General features: G+C 40.4%; 1 protein-coding gene across 1 annotated transcript in view; it reads right to left on the bottom strand.

Annotated features, from left to right (window-relative positions):
- The window catches only part of APBA2 (amyloid beta precursor protein binding family A member 2), a 96,890-nt gene that overhangs the window by 33,633 nt on the left and 46,419 nt on the right, over nucleotides 1-16,838 (bottom strand). The window contains 2 exon segments of the mRNA XM_032699795.1: nucleotides 10,019-10,095; nucleotides 10,098-11,021. Coding sequence (XP_032555686.1) covers nucleotides 10,019-10,095; nucleotides 10,098-10,983 — 963 coding nt within the window. The 5' untranslated portion in view covers nucleotides 10,984-11,021.

Genomic DNA, 16,838 nt, shown 5'->3' with positions numbered 1-16,838 from the left:
TCATATTTGATACTTCTTTCTTCATGTTTCTCACAGAATTTCCAATTTCTGCTGTTGGTTTGATTGTTACGATAGCTAGAAAAATCACATTTGTGATAATACCCTTATAAGGTATTATAAATAATTTATACCCTGACTTGCAAATTAGAATAGCACCAGAAATCTGGAACTGACTGCGTATTAACACAGAGGTACAGCTATGTTAAAAGTCTCTCACCCTAGGATAAGATTCTGCAAAGGAAAGACACAAAAATATTAAAGGTGTAGTGTTATTAATACTTTTGCCTCTGAGCAATACTTAGACTGCCTAAGTATCCAGCATCACGTGAAGGAACATAAAGCAGAAGAAAATGCCATTGTTAGACTGTGAGGAAAATGAGACTGCTTCTTTGAGGGCACCAAAGCATATATGGAAATCTTTCCACAGCACTCACGGAGCTCTAGCCCTGGCCTGATGGTTAATTACCAGGCCTGGGGCCACTTGGGGCCGCCTCCTCCCACCAATCTTGCAGCACCCAGACCACCTTTATAACCTTCCCTCAGTCACAACCAGCCCTCCCCTCCAGCTCAGAGGGGCTCTGTTTCTCCACACTCCTGTTGTTTCCTCCAGTGTAAGCTGTTCAGCTTGGCAGCCAAAAGCTCATCTCAACATGGTCCTCCTCAAAGCTGCCACCTCTGATCCTGAATGCTGTTGTGGTGCTCAGCACTTTCCTGCTGGAGAACATTCTGCTGGAAAGCAGTAGGTTAGTACCTTTCTTAATTTATTCAGAATCTGTCTCAGAGAGGAGTGCAAAGGCGTGGTAAGGCTTTATTACTATGTTTAAACATTTGAATAATGAGGCTTATGATCCATACCTGCCCATCCTTTAGTAGCAACGCTGTTTAATATTATCGAATAATGTGTTCAGAGATTAGTGTACTGGCTTACATCTTCTGAAATTCATCTTGAAGACAACTAAGCTTTTTGGAAAAGAGATGTGTTGTGGTAGGTTCCAATTGAAAAAGTTCGTTGTGGTAGGCTTTAACAACAAAAAACCCCAAACTTCTTGGGAAAGAGATGTTTTGTAATACATTGACTAGATTCTAAAGTTACTTGTTGCACAAGTGTCATAGGTTGAGATTGGCCCCTCTTGAGAGGCTGGGGGGGCTCAGAGGTGATTGGGTGCCAGGACAGTGTTCCCTGGAGAGCCAATCACCACTCATGTTGTTCGCTTCTGCTCAAAATCATATATCACAGCACTGGAAGCTGTTGGCAGTTCTGTCTTGGTTGTTTTGCTGTTGGTGTCTGCTGCGTGTAGGTGGACAAGGCCAGGGGGTGGCCGGGCTCCCTCCCTTCCCCTCCAGGGGGGAGAGGGGAGCCCTGTGCCCCCCCAGCTCAACCTTTGGCTAGAGTTAGAGGCAGCATTTGGAGTGTGTGCTGTGAAGGAAGAATTTCACAGCACCTGAGGTAAGAGGAGAGAGGCAGGCTTTGCAGCCAAGCCCTCTTCCCCCTCCTTTTCTGCAGCGAAGCTGTAGAGGGGGGCTTTTTCTTTCCCTCCACTGTAAGTGGAGGAGAGGCTCAACTTGAAGCTGAGCCAAGAGACTGGGCTGTGGAAGTAGGCCCAGCGCTCGGGAGAAGAGTCCCAGGCAAAACTGGAGACGAGCCAAGAGCTCGGGAGCTGCTGCCGAAGCTGACCGGGGGCAGCTGAGAACTGATGTGGAAGAATGAGGATTCCAGGATGTGGACGCTTGATAAGCTAAGCTACACTACAGCAGCCTACGAACCGAGGTGAGACACCGAGAGGGAGAAATCACCAGCAGCAGAAGAGCAAGGACTCAAAGCTATCTTCTCGGACTTCATGAGGAGGAGAGACTACAACAAACAACTAGAACTTGGTGAGGGGGAAGCGTTCAGGAGCCCAGAACACTCCCACAGCAAAAGACTGTGTTACATATTAGCCTTAAAGGCTGCTCCTGGACTAAAGTTAAAGGGGCTTGAAAGGACTGACTGATAGTAATGTAATGTGTATATATATATATATATATATATATATATATATATATATGTATACGTATATATATACGTGTATATGTATACGTATATATGTATACGTATATATATACGTATATATGTATACGTATATATGTATACGTATATATATATATGTATATGTATATATATAGTTGCCTTTAGTTTGTATAGTATTTATTTGTGTAAATAAATGTATATACTTCCCCCTTCCCCTACAGAAGCCTCTGGTCTGAAAGTTTCTCTCCGGTGTTAGGATAAATTGTGGGAAGGGGTGGGGAGAAGCCTAAAAATTGGATTTTAGATTTCTAATGTGGCTCAAACTGCCACAACAAGAAAACCAATAAACCTAATCAGCTTGTCATCCAGGTCTGCTGTCCCTCTCTAGAACAAAATTAAAGTAGTTATTACCTTTGCCACTTAAGGACAAACTTCATTTTCTAGTTACTGTGATGTTATGTTGCTTTCTGAAGACAGTTTATCGTCCTGGTGTTTAACCAGTACTATGTCTATAGAAATGCATCAAGGTGCATCTAAACCATCTGAATGAAGAGATGGTAGCCCGGGAGTAAGTCTATTATGGCAGTACTATTTCAATGAAATTACACAAGGGAAATAACCTCTCTCATAAATGCTGGTTATGTGTAGTAGGAATGGCTTAATGTACCTTTACTGAGCTGCTGAATCAGTTATCCTTAACATCAGTAACACAGTACTGCAGCAGGAGCAATTTGGCCCAGCAGGATACACTTAAAATATAGACTCTGAATGAGGTAGTTCTTGACTAGCTGAAGGATTTCTGATTATGATAACAGGAAAGGGGGTCAGACCTCACACTTCGTTCTCTCACAAAGATTCCATTACTTATGTGCTAACTTAGCGGTGATTCTAGCACATGTCAGAAACGAAGAGAAAATATTTGTAAGGAGTAGTTCAGTAAGTAAGTCAAGTTACAGTACAAACTGGCACTGTGAAAAGAGGAATCAGAGTAAGTTGAAAGATCTAAGCATTCCACAAAACTATTTCAATACCCTATCAAATTTCAATGAACTTTAAAATAACTGCCAATTTATTTTTATCACCTCAATGAACCAAGTTTTATTTGCTTTGTCCTTGCATATATTTAAAATTGAGAACCAGCCACGATAAGTTTCAGAGAAATAGCTCTGCTGAATGGTGCATTATTATGTAGGTGTAATCTGGAGTGCATGCTGTCCTCTGCTTTAAACTTCTCCGAGAAGAGTCTGTCACTAATGCATCTTTAGGTAACAGAGATTGATTTTGTTGTCCACTGGTGTCAGGAGCCAACTGCTAAAAATCTGTGACTCAGCCAATTAGCACAGAGAAACTGGTTTTGTTGGAGAATGTTTGGACTGTTTAGCACTTTTCAGTAAGTACTTGGTAAGTTTGGGAACTGTCACTCAGTAACAGCTAATAGCAATTACTAGTTCTGCCCCACAGCTGCCTAGAACACATAGGAGAATGCACCAAGCTTTTTTAATACTCTTAATTTACACCCATTTGTGTTTGGCACAAATTTTATCAAATGTACCCCATAATATTCAAACTGAGTTCCAGTAAGACATTCCTAAAATACAGGTTTTTTTAAACTATCATTTGAGCTGCTTCAGACTGTTCTAATGGGGAAATTTCTTAGGGACAAAAGAACAAAAGAGAAACAAAAAAAGATGATTTTTAAAATTTTCTTTCACAAATTATTTTAGTAGTATTTTATCTGCCTATGGACGTCCATGTTGAAGTATTACAGTATAGCCTATATGGAAATTGTGAAAGGAGGCTTAGCACTGCAGAAGCTCGTGGTGTCCCTACCACGGAAGTTTGTATAAGCATATTTGGTTTGGTTCTCAAATGTATCACAGTGATATAAAAGTACGATTCAAAAATGAGAAGCAATAAGATTCAAGTGCCACAGGCAGCATAATTAAAAAGTAGACTTCCCCCTAAGGTCCTTCTTCTTACTGGTGATAATGGCAAATTCCTGCTTCTTCAAAGGGATATAGGTGGGGTAGGGTGTTGGTGCTATTAAAAACACACATTCTCAGGACTCTGAAATCCACCTAGAGGAGACATTAAGAACAAAGGGTTATTAAATGGTCAGTGTTCAAGTGTTGAGTCCCAGAGTTTAGTCCCCACTGAGCAAAAGTAGCTCTCAGCCATGCCAGTGCCAGTGTTTCATAGAGGTATGACTGCAGTTGGGATGAACAGACTGAACTGTGCCACATGAGGTTCCAGAGAGGAGCAATTATTTAACTGAACTGTGTTAGTGCAAAAGACATCTTCCATTGTATTATTTCAGCTGCTGTCCAATGTCTTGCTAACTTTTTTTTTTCCACTGCTTCTACTGATCTTTAATTATGTTGCCTGACTGTACAGATTAGCATTAATTTAGCATTGGTAAAATAGGCAATGCCATCACTCTTTGCATATGTCTTACGGGTGCAACAGGAGAAACTCAAGTTCCAAATGCTGTCAAGATGGGCCTGGGCCTGCCCTGTGCCATCCTGCTTTGTGGGGAGGAAGCAGGACAGGGTATGTTGCACTGAGCTGGCCTGGAGACAAGCTTTTTGTGGTTCAAGCTTTGGTTTAGACCAGGCCCTTGCTCATAATTTGTGCACTACAAGCGCTCATCTGCAAAAGGAGATTACTCTCATTTTTCACTTAGTTCCTAGGTTGCCAAACCAACAATATTCTAGCTAACCTTGAATCTGTGCAAGTGTAACAGCATTCCAAAAAGGAAAAAAACTTAAGTGAACAGCAACTACTTTTGCACAGGAATACCACATACACTTATAATTTCTGGTCACACTGTATGCTAGTGCCAGTTGAATGAGCCATTCAGTTCCTCTTCTTTCAGCCAAAGATAAAAGACCTGTCTGTTAATTCATGTTTATGTAACAATAAAAACTGTGTTAATTCAGGATATTTACATTAGTAGGTTGTCTCACCATACTGAACTTCTCTGCTAAAGGTTAAACATATAAAATTAAATCAGAAACAAAAAAAAAGAAAATTTCTTCATGCATCAGATACTTTAACAATTGGCTCAGTCTGAGGTGACCAAGATGCCAAAGGGCTGTGGGGAAGACTTCTAGCTTGGGGAAGTTGTTAAATTTGAGTTGTGAGAGAACACCCAAAATAGTTACCTTCAATGTAATGTAGTAATGATGTAATGCCTTTCTTTAATAACACAAGCATGGAAAACTGCAAGAAACAGGAGTTGTGCTGAGTAGTGACTTAGAGCAAATATACACACTAAATGTATCCTAGGTTTGTCTCACACTTGTCTAGTGCTAATCATCCTCTTCTGCCCTTCCCTGGAGGTATCGCAAATAAAGGCTCAAACAAGCCAAGCTCATGTATTGCCCAAGTTTTCAAGCCTGAGCATGTGTATGTAAGACTGGAGACTGACCCACATTGAAAGGCAAATGATGTGCTTACTTTGGTTTTCATTCTCTGTAGATTGTTGGGTCTTTCTTAAAAGTGACTACTGTTCTCTGGTGCAAACCTAGCAACTGGAACCTTTAAAATTGCATTTTTAAACCTTTAAAATTTGCATCAACAGGGCCAAGTCAGATATGGCAATGCACTTTCTGAGCCCTTTCTGATAACTAATGGTGTGAAACAAGGCTGCGTTCTCGCACCAACCCTTCTCACAGTCTTTTTCAGCATGATACTCCAAAGGGCTACGGCAGACCTCGATGATCAGGACGGTATCTACATCCAATACTGTACTGATGGAAGCCTGTTCAATCTAAGGCGACTGAAGGTTCACACCAAGACCTTAAATCATCTTGTCCAGGAGCTGCTTTATGCTGATGACGCCGCCCTTGTTGCACACACAGAAGCAGCTCTGCAGCGTTTAACAGCTCTTTGCAGACGCTGCTGAGCTCTTTGGGCTGGAAGTCAGCTTAAAGAAGACGGAAGTTCTCTATCAACTTGCACCTCAGGAAGTCTTCCATCATCCCCATATCACCATTGGCCAATCAGAGCTCAAATCAGTCCAGCAGTTTAACTACCTAGGTAGCCTCATCTCCTCGGATGGTGAGATTGATGCAGAGATAGACAACAGGTTATCAAAGGCATACAGTGCTTTTGGAAAACTCCATAAAAGAGTATGGTGTAATAAACACTTGAGGAAAAGCACCAAGATCAGTGTTTACAGAGCCATAGTGCTGTCTGCTCTCTTATACGGATCCGAATCATGGGTCATCTGCCACCACCACCTGCGACTCCTCGAACGCTTCCATCAACGCTGCCTCCGTACAATCCTAAACATCCACTGGTCAGATTATGTGATCAATACATCTGTTCTAGAACAAGCAGCAGTCACAAGTATTGAGGCCATGTTGCTGAGAACACAGCTGTGCTGGGCAGGGCACGTCTCAAGGATGAAGGACCACCGCCTCCCTAAGATCTTGCTTTATGGTGAACTTGCCACCGGCTGCCGCATGAGAGGAGCCCCGAAGAGAAGATACAAGGACTCCCTGAAACAACATCTCAGCCTCGGCCATATTGACCAACATAACTGGTCTACTCTGGCCCCCAGTTGGGAGGGCTGGAGACACACCATCTATAACGCTGCTGTTTCCTTTGAGAACGCACGCAGGATCACCCTCGAGGAGAAAAGACAGTGCAGAAAGAATCGTGTCTTGCAGAATTTACCACCTAAGGAGTCTTTCCGCTGTACCTTTTGCAACCAGTCGTGCCTGTCTCGTATTGGCCTTTTTAGCCACCAACACGCTTGCAACAAACATGGGTAAAGCCCTTTCCAAATCTTCGTTCGCGAAGCCTGGCCATGATGATGTTTACTGGTTATTGAGGAAATGTTTTGCATACAAAATATTAGCATTTGTCATATGCTAAGAATTAATAGCTATTTATTTTAAAGGAATCTAAATATGTGTTATATATCAGTTACTGTTAACTAACCTGAAATTTTACACAGTAGTAATATTACCTAGGTGAGGCAGGAAAGGAGGAGAGGAGAAGAAACATAAAAAAAGCTAAGGACAGCAGACTATGTGCATAAAACAACAAAATGCACCTTCCTGTCTGCTCATATTTTACAAAAACTGACATACAGATAGTATCTTCATTTAACCTGAAAGCATTCAAATCTACATTTATTTAAAGATAATTGAGGTGAAAAACTGCTCCACGTGTAATGTCGGCCTCTGTCATCCCGTTCAAAATGGTATTTTGTACTGGGAGATGCACACTTATAATAACAGATCTTCTAGCAAGGTGACAAAGCCAAGGATCTTCTAAGCAAATTCTTTGCAAACAGTAAGCTTAGCAAGCAAATGTACTGACAACAGCCTTGGGTTTTTCCTTTCACTATAAAAGAACTTGAATTATTGTAGTTAAAATTTTGGCTGTCTTGGTTTCAATAATGAGACACAGGTTCATTTAGACAGTACTCTAACTGTATCCATCCCTCACACATTTTATAGTAAATATTGAAAGACTCGAATGCCCTGGAAGAGAGACAAAATCCTCTGGAATTTACCTAAATTCTTTGAGGTCCAATTTCAATGTTAAAGGTCCAGTCGCACCTTTTGTTCTGGACTATTACGGACTTTGGCAGAAATGCCCTCAAAATAAGCCTGATTTTCAGATAAAGCTTAGAATAAGCAACCTGCAGCAGGTGAAAAGAACAAAGCAAGGTAAGAGCAGTCTTATGATGCACATATTGAAGTAATGTTTGCCAAAGATTATTTAACTTGCCTTTCACTCTTTCACCCCTGGAGCCTCGGGGTGGGCAGGGGGTGAATCACATCATGCCTCCATTTGTGAGCCTGAGTACCTCTGTAAGAAATACGACTTTACACCTTTATTCCTCGGAGGTCTATGTGCTCTGCTCTTCAGTGAAGATGCCCACAGCACTTTGCCATGTCTCCTTCCTAATTAAATGCAGCCTTGTCACCCCGTGTTTAGCCCTGTGTGCTGATCTGAGGCCAATATCTGTACTGCTGCACCTCTGCTTTCCTTTCTTCAGAGCTGAAGGAATGAATGCTGGGCACCGCTCAAAGCTCTGTCCATCGGCCAGCAGTTTGTGCTGCAATGAGTGACTGTCAGCTCAGGGGGCTCCTGCCAGACAGCGGCTGTGACCTGTCACAGCAGCACCTCCTCCATTATTAAACAAAATGAAGGTATTGGCCCAAGACTGCCTGGAAATAACAACTAAAGCTCAGACAGGCCGTTCAGGAATATTTGGGTCCTTTTGTTTCATTTCACACCAGGGGCAGTTACATCAATATCCCAGTGTTGCACAGCCCTCAGTTGTTAGCAGTCTATCAAGAACGATCAAGGTACAATGCAATTCAGCTCAACCTCTGATAAATAAACTTTGAAAGAGTACAAAAAGATGTTGAAATGAAAGTCTATTTTAAATTTTGTTTTGAATAGGCAATCATTTGGTGGGGGAAAAAACCAACCACTTTAGTCAAGTATAGAAGAATTCACATTCTTATTCAAGAGCTCCTCTTCTCTTTTGTTCTGCAAATATTTTAAAATCTTGCAAGCAGCCATGCTCCCAGTAGCAGCTGCTGGTGTACTGTGCTAGAAAGACTATCACTAGTCTAAAATATGCCAACTCAACTTCTCTGCTCCTAGCCAATACCTAGTAACTACTCAAACAATTTAAGACCATGGGGCTTATTCACACAGGCAACTTTTATGCTGACAGTAGGGCCCTGATATAGTAAGTTACACCATTTGGTAATAATTATACTTCTGAAAATAGACGTAAAATTAATATTAAAAACTTGCTGTAGATACGGGTAATATGAAAATATTCCCCTAGATTTTTTTGTTCACAGTTATAATAAAGGTCGACCTGTTTCATCAGCATATACTTGAACATTTCATTTCCTTTTAATGTTTCTGGATGAATTAACATTTTAATGTCTGTTTTTAATGAAATCACCTAGATTAAATTGTTTAACTGTGGGCACTTCACTATAGAAAATTGCATTTATAGATTTGATAAAGCGGAAATAGGAAACTTAGGCATCTGAAGCTTAATAAAGCATTTTAATTAAAGACATTCACTTATGCTTACTAGTATCTCATCTAAATCAAGTTTAATTTACCTCTTTTAGGTAGATCTCCTCTTCAATTGCAGAAGATAACTAATATTCAGCTGCATGTAACTTTAGAGATGCAAAGTCAAAGCTTTAAACTGACTTTAGGTCTCTATAAGGAAGTTAACACATTCAATTTGAAACTTCAGTGGGAAAAAAGTCACACTTCTGTTCTTTAGAAAAGCTTGAGATTCATTCTCAGACTCTTTTTTTCTGGCACTCAGCATTAGAACAAGAAAAGATTATGCATGACTTAAATTAACTTCTACATCATTCCTGTGATAAAACTACTTAATAGCATTTTAGTACAGTAAAGATCCTATTTATTCCTTCTTGTCAAGGTCAGATATGTCCAGCTAGTAAAAAAACCACAGCAACATACAGGCACTCCTTGTAGTTGCTTTTAACATGGGCAGTATCTAGCCTTGACATATGTCTATTGAAAACAAAAGTAATCACCTACTAAGGCAATGGTACAGGAAATGTAAAAAAATTCAATATTTCAGTGCTGACCTGAGTTTTCAATTTCTCTAGTGTGCCACTGCAGAATGAAAATAGAGCAAATAAACTGGTTTTGCCCCATGTTACTGGAATACCTTTGTTTACCTAGAATTGTCTGTTCTCTGCGCAAAAACCTCTTTGCTAGTTCTCTATATCTACTGATTACATTCAGCACCTTTTCGAAACACACAGACTGATTATGTGGCTGTGAATGCCATAACAGTAAAAGTAAAATATTGCTTATAAATATAATAGTATATGTATAAAAATATTGCATACCTATAATATCTTATAAATATATAAAGATTGCTAATATATAAAAATATAGCTAATTTTGTTTGGAATAATTAATATACACTTGCATAATATCTCTGACAGTCTGGTTAAACAGAGCACTTCATACCTGCTCTTGGGGCCACTTCTGTCTTCCTCTGGGTTCTTGACTTGCTTTAAATCCTCGATGCACATCTCCACTGTGCTAGAGGCAGATGGGATATTCAGTGATTTTGGCCTCCCCTCGTGCCTGTTAGCACTGTGAACAGCTTCTCCCTTTGAACAAGTCTCTTTGTAGTCATGTGCCATGTTTTCAGTCCCCATGTGCTCTGGACTCATTTCTGTTGTACTGTTAATACTGCTCATGCTCATACTCATTTTGATTTCTGCTACAATTTGGTCAATGTCCTCTTCCTGCTCTTCCAGCTCTGCATCCTCTTTTCTAGAATGGTATGGTGACATTCCCTGTGAATTGCCATTAGCCTCTGCTGGTAATAGTCCAGATAGTCCACCTTCACTTTGACAGTACTGTATGTTTTCTTCTTGGTCTTGAATCTCCAAAGACGATGCTTCATCCTCCAAAATCTGAACGCTGTTATCTTGACCCTCCTGCCACTCTTGCCTGTCCATCACCTCACTTCCATCTTGGTGCTGAATTTTACCTTCAGCCCATTCTTCTACAGCTTCCTGACATTCATCTGTTTCAACGTGGTGCTCCTCGTGGGGAACATACTCCTCCCCATTGCAGTCCATCCCTTCCAGGTAACTGTCATCCTCGGGACAGTATCGAATGTAGTATGTGATCCCCTCCTCTTCTTCTGGCAAGCCTTCATCGTAGTCCTCCTCCTCGGAGGTGTTGTTGACATAGTCAGAGCTGGAGTCCCCATCTCCACTGTGGTCATTGCACTCCTGTTCCACGGGGGGAGGACTGCCTTGTCTCACAGTTGCTAGTTGTGCCTCTTTTGCTGCATAATCTTCAATAGGAAGGTCACTTTCTTCACTTTCAGGCTCCCTGCTGTGAGATGAAGTAGGGCAAGCTCTCACTCTCTGATCCAGCATGCTGGCTGTGGTGCTTTGATGTTTCCTGTTTGCCATAGCCAACTCCTTACATGACAATCATTTCTAAGCAAGTACTGTAGGGAAGATGGAAAAACACACATTCAGGAAAAGGTCATCAGTAGAGCTCAGTGATGTTAATAGGAAGCAAAACTGATAGATTCATTTGGTAATAAGTATGTTTTTGTAGATATTTTAAACCAGATTCAGACAGCTAACTTTTAAAATGCTTGTGCTGTGGAACCATGAAATCAAAGTATAACTTGCACACTGAAAGATCAAGAGAAGGATCTACATTTATGCTAAGTGTATTCTAGTGTAGGCTCTCTTTGTTCAATTTGACAGAGAATTAATCCTGAACCTTTAATTAGTTTTCAATTTCTTTTTCTTGCCAGTAAGGGGTCATGCTTTGAGCGCTATGCAGTAAATGGAGTTCTTTTCAATTTTCAGCTTAGGCATTTCTTTACGTGTACTGAAAGCAACATTTAGAATCTGACCTGCTCTTACCAAAACTAAGGAGAATAATTCTATTAACTCGGACAGCGCAACATAGGGCGCTAAAAGATAATGCACTGGTATTAAAGCATTATTTTTTTAAAAAGCACTCACTATTAGCCATTACTAGCTCGATGCCATGGAACACTTCCCATTCTTAAACCAAATATTTCAGTTGGAAGGGACCGACAATGATTACCTAGTCCAATTGACAGATCAATTTAGGGCTGACCAAGTTAAAGCATGTTTTAAGGGCCTTGTCCAAATGCCTGTGAAATCGCTGACAGGCTTGGGGCACTGACCACCATTGTAAGCCTGTTCCATTTACCCTCTTGGTAAATGTCTTCCTCTTACTACTGCCCAATCTGAAGCCATCCTGACAGCTCTGAACCATTACCATGCATCCTGGCACTGGATACCCTCTCCTGGGAGGAGAACTCAGCACCTCCCTCTCCACTTCCCCTCCTCAGGATGCTGTGGAGAGCAACGAGGTCACCCCTCAGCCTCCTTGTCTACAAACCAGACACTCCCAAAGCCCTCAGCCACCCCTCACAGGACACTCCTTCCAGCCCTTTCACCAGCTTTGCTGCCTTCCTCTGGACATGCACAAGAACCTTAACACCCTTCTAAAAATTATGGGGCCCAGAACTGCACACAGTACCCCAGGGGAGGCCACACCAATGCTGAATGCAGTAGGGCATTTTATTTACAATAAAAGCTCACTAATTCTTCCTGCTAAACACTTTTAAATACCTATCTTTATAAAAATACTGGATTCTAAATAAATAAGCAGAGATTCTATGAACTGTATTAAAAATAGTCAAAATAAAAAAAAGCAGCTAATTCTAGGGAGGCTTTTTAAGTATGATCTGCTGTGTATAATTTGGAAGAGAAAAACAATGTATTTTTTTGTTATGTTTCTCTGTGTTTCATTGTTGTATCCTTATGATAAGCTTGACCTGTGCGGTTACTTCATCAGGGTGAACTGAGCTCAGGTTTCTGACCTGCACCACACAACTTCATGTTTTACTTATGCACCAAATAATGACATATCAGCCAATCACATGAACATAACCAGTTTTCTAAGTCTTGTGGGCACACATAAAGCAATAAAATTAGCATGGATTTAGATGATTAGAGTAGCTATGTAGAGAAGAATTTCTTAGGCATTATGAAATTGTAAAAAAAATCCTGTCACTGTAACCTAAAACCTCCTAGATATCCCTGCAGAATTTCTGATATCACAAGAAAAACCCCAAACCTTACTGTGAGATAAATCCAGAGATGTGATATATCTATGGATTATTGCAGTGACATCATGTGGCAAATCTATCCTGAAACACGGATTCTAGGTTCTGAGAGACAAAGCTGAGATGCATGTTAGTTGTAGGAGGAGACATGAAAGGAACCCAGCATGTGAAGCTCTTTTTAATTATTGATACCTTGCAGAATTAGTCTTGACAAAAAGCTTTAAAGTAAATAGAGTATCTGAAGAGAAGTTTAAAGGAGAAAATCAGAGCAGAAGGCAAACCTTTCTCAGTGATTACCTGCCCCTCCTCACTGTTAGAAGAACTAGCAGACTTGCAAGGTTTCTAATATGATCTGTAAGCCCACTACGATCCCTTTAATAAACTAGGGATCCATTTTAACTTTGGAGTCAGTTATAAGAAACTCAGACCACCAAGCAATCCGTCCACTAGGGTTGTCTCTCATTTAGCCAGCTCCACTTACTGCAAACTAAGGATGTTCCCATACTGTGACTGCAGCATTAACAAAAATTTTACATTGGATCAAAACAGCAATCTAGTCACAGCAGTGCACTGCTCTGCACAGACTGCAAAATGCTGCCCACAAGCAAGACAAGCTGCTTGTAAGACCAGATCAGGCACAAATAAGCACACTACATAAGCACGTCTAAAATCAGGTAAGACGGAGTGCTACAAATAATATTTTTGAATGGCGTTGCAAGGAAACTACAAAGATCTCATGTCTTAACCAAAAATTATTTCTTGTCAAGAACAGAACAAATTAGTGTCTCTTGGGGAAAGAACAGTTCTCATCTGCAAAGGCTTCAGTCTTCTAGTAATTGAAATTGTTCTTCATATTAAGTAGTACATAGAGATTTACAGTGCAGTTGACCTTGGACACAAGTCACCAAAGTGTAGCTAAAGACACAGAAGAAAGGAGCATGTGTTTGAAACTCATGACTCAGATTTTCCTAAAGCATACGGAGACAAGAACCCTTTTTTTAGCCAGTGTAATGGAGTTTTTCCACCCACATCTAAGAATCTTCACTTAGTATCCACGCCCTGGTCTCACTACAGTGATAGCCTTTTATAAATTCCAGTAGGGAATGCTCAGAGATGTTACTCACCTGCATGAAAATCCACTGCGTTCTAGGTGTTGAATAAGAGTGCATGGCACAGGAAGCTGTTTGAATGTGCTCTGAGAGCCAAAAGGAGGTGGACAAGACAGGGCACGGGCCTGGAGAGGCAGGGATAGCTGGAGTGTGCCAGCTCCTCCAACAGCTGTGGGCACTGCCAGCCAGGGGCTCTGAGAAAAGTGTTCTCAGCGGGGCAGCATCAATGACAGCAGCTGCAGTTCTGCCTCCCCAGCTACCTCTAAAATGCAGCACAGGAACCATGGGAGGGATGGAAAGGAGGAACTTGGGGAAACAGTGGCAGACTGGAAACTTTTTAGAGCATAGGTGATAAGAAGTAGAGAAAATAACTCTTCTCAAGCACTGACATCCTAGGACATGGGAAATGGGTTTTCAGTAAATTCAGTCTGAGGCAATGACTGAGGACAGTGCATGCTGGAATTGAGGCAAAATAAGCCTGATTCTTTAGTAAGAGGCAAGGCTGATATTAATGCTATGGAAACTGAAGTTGCAAAGCAATCTCTGCACAACAATTACAATTCTAGTTGGTCTCCTCTGTAATCTTCGCAGTCAGGCACTACTTTTTAGGGAACAAAGTACTGAAATAAAAAGGCAGCATTTGTTATTTTGAGCCCATGAATTACAGACTGAATGTGCACTGATTATACCATCTTCAACTATGAAATGTAACTCCTACAACTGTATGGACACGTTGGAATTACTGAACAGAGTTTTCAAACACAAGTCTGAGAAATGCTCTGTATAGAGCTGCACGTACATTTCTGTCAAGGAAACAAACAGCTGTAGTTTAACTCAAGTATTAGAACAGGCAAGGTAACCTAGTTTTCTTCAAAATATCTCTCATGCTTCCTAGAAAAATATTTTAGTCATAGATTAGGTTTAGCATAACCTAAATATTTTAAAACCTAAAAGCGTTCTAGGCATTTTCTAAGCTGTTTTATTTTATAACAGCAAAGCTACTGAGGAGCACAGGTCTGAACTTTTTTGTCTCCTCACCTACAGAGGCATTAGTTTACCTAGTGGTAAGTGGATGACAATTAACTGAACCCCACATATTCAGTTTTTAATAGTACAAAAACAGAATTTGGATTTTTTTTTTTTAGAAACGCCATAGATACCCAAGTTTTGCCACATGTTCTACTATTCAGACTACTTTGGAAAGCCTTCTGAGTCACTGACTGCAGAGACTAATACTTTTTCTAATTTTTTCAACATACTTATGCTGTTACAAGTTTACATTGTAACTGATATGTGAATGTTAGCTAATGTACTCTTGAAACTGGAGAAAAGACTGGATTTCTATCTAGTACTATTCTAGTGTCAAAGTGAAGAGAGGAGTAATGATTTGCTGGATCCAGCGGCACTTTATCAATAAAGGCTTCAATTAAGTTAACAGATCACTTCTGCTTAGTGTAAGACTCCCTCCTCCTTCTTGTCTCTCACCTCCCTCCTTGATAGTGGAGAGTTAGGTCAGACTTCTGTATCACTCCAAGTGCATTTTTCAGCTTCTGGCTGGGGTTGGAAAGAAGAATTCCTGGGAACATGGCAGGGTCAGTGCTTTATCCTTCTTTACCTTCCTTAGGATTTAATAATTTTATCTTGCTGAGACAAGCAAACCCCTATTTCAGTTGTACAGTACATACTGAATCTCCATCAGTGTTGTCAAGATCAGTGATTACAGGACCTAATGGTTCTCAATAAAAATGTTTTTCTTTCAATAATGGTTTTGCTTTATTTTTCTTAATTTTCCCTGCTTCAGCTCAATGTTGAAAAGAAAATCAATCTGCAGAATTTCTATGTAGCAGTAAAGTGGAGTATACATAGGGGAACCAATTTCTTCTGCTCCCAGAAACAGGAGTACTGGCTTACAGCTGGAATTTGTTCTAATCAGTGCTCATTGTAGTCATTAGCTTTCTCCTGAGTTCCTTGCACCTAATCCCAAACAGCTGTAGTGAGGGGTTTATGGACCTTAACACTTCTACATCTTTTCACCTGTGTAGAAAAATACCTCTACTTTCTTTCCAATGAAAGAGACTAATTAAACTAGCAGTAAAAATGGGAAATGGTATGCAATTGTAAACATGGGGACAAAATGAAATAGTATAGTATTCCTGGCTGTGTTTAAAGAACTGCTTTACATCCATCCTTGATTCACAAACTGAATAGCATTTTAGTGGGAATAAAAAAAGCACTTAACGTGTACGGTGATCTGAGGGGGTAGGAAGCACTGTTAGGTTCTTTTGACAACAAACATACTACTGCACGCTTATCAGCAGCCAAATGATTTTTGAGCCCTGCTGTTGCAAATTACAGGTGAACCTAAGGGTTTTACTGGCCTCAATTTGATGTACTCACTTTATTTTGCAAGGCCTCTTTCCTGTGTTTACTCCTTTCCAGGTTCCTTTCTTCATCTACTTCTCAGTCTCCTTTCTCCCACACTTCAAATATCTGCTCCATTTGTCAGTTTTGACAAAATTCAGTCCAAGTTTTGCTTCCCTGAAACTGCTCAATACCTCCTATTTTCCCCAGTCAGCCAGTGCAATCTAGCTGCTATCAAGGTAGTTCTAAAAAGATATCTCTACCCTTTAAAAGGCAGCTTCAGATGCAACACAATTTACTGTCACATGAGATTATACCATGTATGGCATACGGGCTGCTCCTCTGCTGCTGAGCTGGGGCTTTGATGCACTGCAGACTGAAGCTATTCCATATGTCAGCCCTATACATTCATAATTCAGAAATGCTGTAAAAAAAGAAAAAACAACACCCAACCCTTTTAACACAGACATATGTTTAGAACTGCTACATTTATCAAGTTACTCAGTACATCTGTAACTGAGATAACGGTATTTTTCAACAGAACTGCATCAGAAAATTCATGATTGCAGGGCTTTACACTAATTATACCATTCTCTTCTCGAATAAAGAGATAAGTTAAAGTGGAAAAAAAATCTACCTTCAATTCCTTCAGAACAATTTTAATATCAAACTAATAGTA

Source organism: Chiroxiphia lanceolata, chromosome 12, assembly GCF_009829145.1.
Source record: "Chiroxiphia lanceolata isolate bChiLan1 chromosome 12, bChiLan1.pri, whole genome shotgun sequence".
NCBI classification, from domain to species: domain Eukaryota; kingdom Metazoa; phylum Chordata; class Aves; order Passeriformes; family Pipridae; genus Chiroxiphia; species Chiroxiphia lanceolata.
Note: the sequence above shows the minus strand (reverse complement) of the source record. Positions and strands in the feature narration are given on the sequence as shown.